The 6,934-nt window shown below is 36.1% G+C and overlaps 1 protein-coding gene across 3 annotated transcripts; it reads right to left on the bottom strand.

Annotated features, from left to right (window-relative positions):
* Nucleotides 1-1,353: 1,353 nt before the first annotated feature.
* lsm6 (LSM6 homolog, U6 small nuclear RNA and mRNA degradation associated) lies at nt 1,354-6,105 on the bottom strand. 3 transcript variants are annotated; one of them, XM_047364465.1, is made up of 4 exons: nt 6,005-6,105; nt 5,490-5,594; nt 5,286-5,399; nt 1,354-1,568 (listed from the first exon to the last, which is right to left on the bottom strand). In XM_047364465.1, the coding sequence occupies exons 2-4, from the start codon at nt 5,581-5,583 to the stop codon at nt 1,534-1,536; spliced, it is 243 nt and encodes an 80-aa protein (XP_047220421.1). In that variant the 5' UTR covers nt 5,584-5,594; nt 6,005-6,105; the 3' UTR covers nt 1,354-1,533. The 3 variants fall into 3 exon arrangements, with proteins under 3 accessions (XP_047220421.1, XP_047220422.1, XP_047220423.1); XM_047364466.1 differs by having other exon boundaries at nt 5,490-5,589; nt 6,005-6,063; XM_047364467.1 differs by lacking the exon at nt 6,005-6,105 and adding an exon at nt 5,676-5,930.
* Nucleotides 6,106-6,934: the final 829 nt, after the last annotated feature.

Consider the following 6,934-nt stretch of genomic DNA (forward strand, 5'->3'; position numbering starts at 1 on the left):
AAAATAAAAGATGTAGGACCACTTCAGGTAACATAAATGTTCTGTTTGAACACCAGAAGTCCTGAGGTAAAAGCTAAACAAAAAATTGTGTTTTTACTTGAAACTCTCAAGTCTTTTTAAGATGAAGAATTTGAACGAGTCAATCCCATTATGGTTTCTGGAGGCCACCAAAAGAAGGATCCCTTACAAAACCGGCACTTTAAGGCTTACAAATGACTATATTATGCTCTAATCCGTTCCAGGCAGTGTGGGAAAACTGTGCTAGATATGCATGACTCGGCTTGCTCCGACAATTCACTGAAGGGGATTATTTTTAGTGCCGGCCACACTTATTGGCAGCTCTGGTAAAGATGTGTAAAATTTATAAATTCATCTATTGTTGCAGTAGAATAATCTCACAATGAAAACCATCTATTCCAAACTTAGACTAGTTAGTCAGTGGGAAAACAAGAAATGTTTGGCAATAATTGGTTTTAATAGAAATGACCAGCAGTTTATTTTGGTACCCCAAAAGTACATTTAACATAAACGTAACACTGAAACATTCGTTTGTAATTTACTCTTTTTTTAAGTTGATCCAACTTTCTAGGAACTTATACCACACAGAACTTCATTTCTTTAAGCCAGGGGCAACGAGGCTGGACGAACGAGGACCCCTATTGACTGAACTGCAGCAGAATTTGACGCCATTAGTGAATCCATCCTGACAAGATGCTTGGGAACAATGGCCAAAAAAATAAGCTAGTTCCTGTCCTACCATCACAAACAAATATGTACATTTCGCTTAACTATAATGGATCGTGTGCTTTGATTAGAGGAGACAATACTTCAGGTGGGTTTGGTGTGGAACAAAGTATGTGGATAACTGTTAGGTACAGTGGAGGATTTGTGGTGCTGTGGGCCTTTTTCCCTTCCATAGGTCTGAGACATTGTCAGAATAAAGGGCAGCATGAACTCTCTGGAATATCGGCACATTTTAAAAATCTAGAGCCTTTTGTCAGAAAACTAGAAACAGGTTTTCTTTATGTCTGATCTAAAATAAATGACCAAATCAACACAAAAATGCTTCAGACACAAAAATCAACCATCCATAGCTACATCTGTCTCCAGAGCTAAATCATATAGAAACCAAGTGAGATGAGCCAAAAAGAAGAGAGCTTAAGAGAGAACCCAGGACACCATAGAGATATTTCCCCCCACTAAATTAATGTACTCAAACTAAAAGCTGGATTTTACTAAGTTTATCCAGTGTCCAATTCTAACACAACCATAAAATATTCTGAGGATTTTTACTTTTATAACCATCTACTGTTCCTGTTAATTTCAGGCAAAAAAAAAAACAAAAGGACTTTATACAAGCCATTCAACAGAATTTTATTTTTGTCATAACAGTGTGAAAATGTAAATGAAATTCACAATTTATTAACTTATGTCATTTTTAGAAAATAATTTCAGCTTTACAGAACCACAGAAAAACAAACTGTTGTTTTCTAAAACATCACTGACAATAAAATAAATGAAAAATTACTTCTGCTAAACCTTCCTCTTCTGGGTGCTGATGTACAGAACTGCAGGAGAAAAGAGGGAAATAAAAACAAGTTTTATAAAACATTCACCTTTTTAGTCATTAAACAGGATTATGCCTCAGAAAATTTACAGGTTTATGGGACTGTTCTCTCCAAAAGACCAGTTAAGGTTCAGCACATTAAAGCCATCAAGATTCCCTTTTCAGTTCTGTTTTCAGCAGAAACAACATTCCTACCATTACCCAAAATATGCAGCTGATTTTGGTGGCCCGACCCAAGTCCAACTAAAAGGCAAAAAGCTTGGTTCATTCAAAAACAATGTTGCAAACAACAATTGATTCCTGATGTTTTCTGATCTCTGAAGTCATCCCTACCCTTTACTTCCGAAGACCCGCCACAAATTGTCTGTGGGACCTACAGCAGCGCGACTTAAACAGTTCTGGTCATCCTGAGTGGTGTCTGCTACTACTCCACACAGACCACGAAGAACAATCACCGCAACTGCTAAATTGTACGATTTGTGAGGATTCTTGGAATTCTGCAAATGTTGGGGCCTAATTTGTGACACCTTAAGATATGGTTACGACACAGGTACAACAGGTGGTGATCGGCTTGATTTGCACAAATATTCTCTAGAATTCAGTATGATTTACAATACTGCACGAACGTAAGGAATCAGTTAACAATATGCTGAAAGCATCCAACAACCTGATACAATTAAAGTTGTATTTGTTACTATTCATGAGATTTTTCCAAAAAGGTACAATAAAAATAGACTAGCAGGCATGAATTATTTGAATGCTGACTGTTGATATTTAATAGTTAAAATTTTTAAAGTGAAGTGATTGTTTTTGCCAATAAAATGTAAAAACTAAAGTGTTTGTTTTTGGACATAAAATGTAATAAGAAAAATTGAATTTTACTTTGTTTTATATTTCTTATTTAGTTTTTTGTCCTCTTTTCTTTTTATATACATTTTTTTCTTAATTTCTTGGCTTTTAATTTTTTTCCCAGGGCAGAAACGAGAGTTGGGCAGTTTGATGGGTCAACGGCCCTGAGTGGACAATGCTTCACGTATCCCAGAATAAATTAAGAACACGTAGGAATCGCTTCCAATGCCCAAGAATGAACTAAGAATTTGTAAAGAATTAAAGATTTTTTGGATTTCGGACTTCGGCGCCATAATTCTAAAAAGCTCAAAGCTTTTGCCACAGCTTCCAGATGGCTCTAGAAGCACAAGAAGTGACTGAATTCAAGGGCTCACATTAAGAATCCAATAATTTGGCAAATTATGGCAATGCATATTATTCATGGTCTGTCTGGAAGAGTGGTTTACATGAACAGCAGACAGGCAAGTTATTTCTGTTTATATCTTTAATCTACATTTAACCACCTGCTCCACCGAGACTAAAATAATCCCACCTAGAGACTGTAAACACCACTCACCAGCATGATTCACATTCACGACTGAATCATACTGTACTGTCTGGAAAATGTAGCCAGAGAAGTGAGGACGCAGACATCAGTTTAGAAAAACAGACATTATGATTCTAATTAAATATTAAAATCCTTGAACTTGTGGGTTACAAGAATATTTAGCCAAGTAAACATGAAAATCTGTGTTTGGAAAGGCTATGCTAACAGAACCGGTCTGAAGGAAGCCTTTCATCTTTCAACACTTTATACTGGTCAACAATAGCAGAATTCAAATCAAAACTATTTTATAAACGCAAAATGTATAATTTAGATAACAGTGACTGACTGTAGTAAAGAGTACCTAGAGCAGCAGCAAGCCACACTGATTAAGTCAAAACACAAATGTGGTATTAGTAGAAGTAGCATTTATTTTTGGATTACGGAAAAATCTGTCAATTTGAGTTATTCTCATTATTAAAAGAAAATTCCTTAAAATAAGATTCAGAAATTTCCCAATTTTGTTTAAAAATTTGTTACAGATTTGCACACCTAAGAGAAATATAACAAGTCTAAGTTATAAGTTTTTAGCGTAATGTTTTTAATTTTTAAAACTTGCATAAAACATTCGAAACAACGATGCTGACAATGTTGTCAGAGGTGCAATCGGGTCTCGATTCACTTTTTCTTATCCGGTCACAAGATTATTATCAAAGTCTGCTGGTTAATAATCAGTTGATGTCAATTAACTCAAAAGTAGCATTTAATCAGCTCAGTTTTACAGTTGGCTGAATAATCACTAAAGAGAAAGACGTGACAGTCCTGTTGGGAGTATTCTGTATCTCTGACATACATGATTAGTTTCTCCGTCTACCAAGGGCCTAGAAAGGTTTCACATCATGAATAAACCTGAGTTCATTAAATATATGTTATGAATGCATGTCTAAACAGGACTCAAGGGATTTAAACTATTCCTCAGCTTCAGCTGAAAAAGGAAAATAACTGGATACAGATCTAGACTAAAACTTGAGTATAAATCAAGAAATTGTAGAGACAGACTTTAAAAATATTTCTCAGTTTTTGTCTAATTTACCTCAGAAGAATAAACTAGTATAAAATCATTAAAGTGCCCAAAAAAGTTAAGTAGAGCGGGATTTTAGGAAGAATTACGGTTGCATTAAAATATGAAAACGTTCTCAATGATGCAGCACAATCAACCTTTGAAAGTTTTAATGATCTACATGGCAAGAAAAAAAATAATCAAGCATCCCTGGAGCGCATGCTAGCTTGTTCTCCTCTTCCTAAACCTAACCAAGACCACCTGTGAGGATGAGGAATCCATAAACTTCAAAGTTCAAATGAATGGATGTAGTGGCTGTGCACTAGGGCTTTCAAATTAATCAAAACTGCATTTTAATTTCAGCTCCAAAGAAAAACAGAAAGAAAACAAAATTTAATCAATAAAAACAAATCAATTATTATACCACATTCTGCTTTATTTCATTATCTATATGCGATAACTGGATAAATGTACTTCTAAACTCGGTCAGTGCTTGTGTTAGATAAAAATAAATTAAATTTGGACAGAAATAACTCATTTATAAATTCCCATAATCAGACTGTCCTACTGTGTAGACTCTACATGCTGGCGAATTAATCAATTTAAGTAATGATGTCACACTGTACAAAGCTACTGAGGGACAAAGTGGTGTTTTAGAGTAGAGATGAAGCTAGAAGTTGCAGGACAGTAGCTCTCAGGGTTGGAGACTGCTGCAATAAAGGGTCAAGTCAACCTCCATTCTACCCACCGAAAAATGTAGAAAGCTCAGAAACATTTGGGAATATTGCCATTTTCGTGATGAACACTCCATTTTGGGTCACAATTATATGTAAATTAAGGGATATAGCTACCCAGGAATTCTGGGCTATAAAATGCTCCTACTGTTTTAATTGACCTAAAATATATCATCTCAACATAAACTGGCAACGTTTTATAGTATTTCGGTGTTCTCAGCTGTATTCTGTCCCTAAAATGATGCATGTCTTACTTACTTAAAGTCTCAGGCTTTTAAATTAAACGTATTATTTATTTACTCATTTCTGAATAAACACCTCTTACTTGAAACCCCATAAAACATTATACCATTTGACATGCATTTCAATAGTATATGTTTTTATTAGAATTTTCCAAACTTTGTACATAAAATGTTTGATCATTTCTTATTTTTAGCATCTAGAAGCAGAAGATATGGCTGGCAAATGTAAATTTTTTGGGGACTTTTTATGGACACCTGTTATAGAAGACACTTGGCACATTTTCCTTTAATTAGCAGTGTGCTACCTTACCGTTGTTTCCTCTCAAAAAGGCATCCCCATACTTGTTCTTGAGCTGCCCATTGACATACTCTTCTGTCTGCTCGATAGCAATGTTCATGTAACCATCGAGGCAGGCCAAAACCCCTGCACATTGACAAACATCAGCAGTGATTCGGATTACATTTATGATACTCATCAGGATACCATTGGATTTTAGCATAGCAGCTGCAGTACCTCTGTAATCAACGCCAGAGTTCAGTTTGACCACCACAGGCCTACCGATTATCTGCTTCAGAAAGTCACTGGGGGTCTGTTTTCTCAGACTCATCTTGACCTGAACTGGGTTAAAACAAACAATGTTAGGGTTTGTTTATCTCAACAATGGACGTTAGCAATGGAGGTAACTGAAGGGTAATTCACCAATGTTCGGCGATGTTTACACGTTGAACCACACAAGAAATCTCTTTAAAACAATAACACTAAAGTACGTTGCAACAAATTATTTGAATAGGCGCCGTTACAATATTTAAAAGTGTGTTAGCGGGATGAAGTTAGCTTAATTAGCAACAGCAGCTAACAGGCTAACTACTTCCGTACATGAGTCTGTCAGCCGCTAAATACATGAAAAGGTTGGTAAATGTATAAGTAAAATGTTCATGTAATGTGGTATAAATGCGAGCCGCTGAGCAAATCTCAAAGTCTTCAGAGTTTTTAACAGAAGCGACATATTTGCTAGCATTTTTACTCACCGGCTGAACGTTTCACAAACGACTGTGTTCGGCGTGCAGCGAATCAACCAATCAGGTGCGTATAGTGTACGGAAACAACGTAAGGACAATCATCATAAAAGCGAAGTAGGTTGATTCGACTGATATCTTCTAAGCACGGTTAGAAACATGATTTATACTGCAAAATGAGTGTTTCTAGAGAAAAGATTTTATTTACGCGACTGGTTGAGATTTGAATGAACAAATCTGGCAAGGAGGACAAAGTAGGAATGAGACTGCATTTAAAATAAAAACAAATATGGTTATTTTTGTAAAACATTTGATTTGTAGAGAAGTACAATCTTAGAGATATCATAAAAACGGAGTGTTTTCTTGTTGGTTTTTTTTTTTTGGCCTGGTGGGGAGTGTAGTAAATTCCATTGTTTTTTTAAGTATATTATCATTATTATAGTCATTGCGTAAGACAGTAAAATGTCATTACAGATTTAGTAAAATGTAGTAAATTCCAAAAAAAATGCTTTCTTTACATTTTAGCCTGTGGTCTTGTAGATTCTGTATCTTTGTAATTCCCACAACTAATCATTATTTCAAAATAATGTAAAAACTTAATATTATGTAAAAAATAACACAAAATAGGGCTGCATGGTGGCACAGTTGGTAGCACTGTTGCCTTGCAGCAAGATGCAAGATGGGTTCGATTCCCAGCTGGGGGTCTTTCTGCATGGAGTTTGCATGTTCTCCCCGTGCATGCGTGGGTTCTCACCGGGTACTCCGGCTTCCTCCCACAGTCCAAAGACATGCCAGTTAGGTTAATTGGTCTCTCTAAATTGCCCTTAGGTGTATGACTGAGTGTGTGCTTGGACGTTTGTGTGTTGCCCTGCGATGGACTGGCGACCTGTCCAGGGTGTACCCTGCCTTTCGACCATATACTGCTGGAGATAGGCACCAGCT

Source organism: Girardinichthys multiradiatus, chromosome 5, assembly GCF_021462225.1.
Source record: "Girardinichthys multiradiatus isolate DD_20200921_A chromosome 5, DD_fGirMul_XY1, whole genome shotgun sequence".
Lineage (NCBI taxonomy): Eukaryota > Metazoa > Chordata > Actinopteri > Cyprinodontiformes > Goodeidae > Girardinichthys > Girardinichthys multiradiatus.

Coding starts and splice junctions, on each gene's coding strand:
- lsm6 (XM_047364465.1), bottom strand. CDS start 5,583: ATGAGTCTGAGAAAACAGACCCCCAGTGACTTTCTGAAGCAGATAATC. Junction 5,400..5,489: donor CTCTGGCGTTGATTACAGAG/GTACTGCAGCTG, acceptor GTCAATGTGCAG/GGGTTTTGGCCTGCCTCGAT. Junction 1,569..5,285: donor CTTTTTGAGAGGAAACAACG/GTAAGGTAGCAC, acceptor TTTCTCCTGCAG/TTCTGTACATCAGCACCCAG.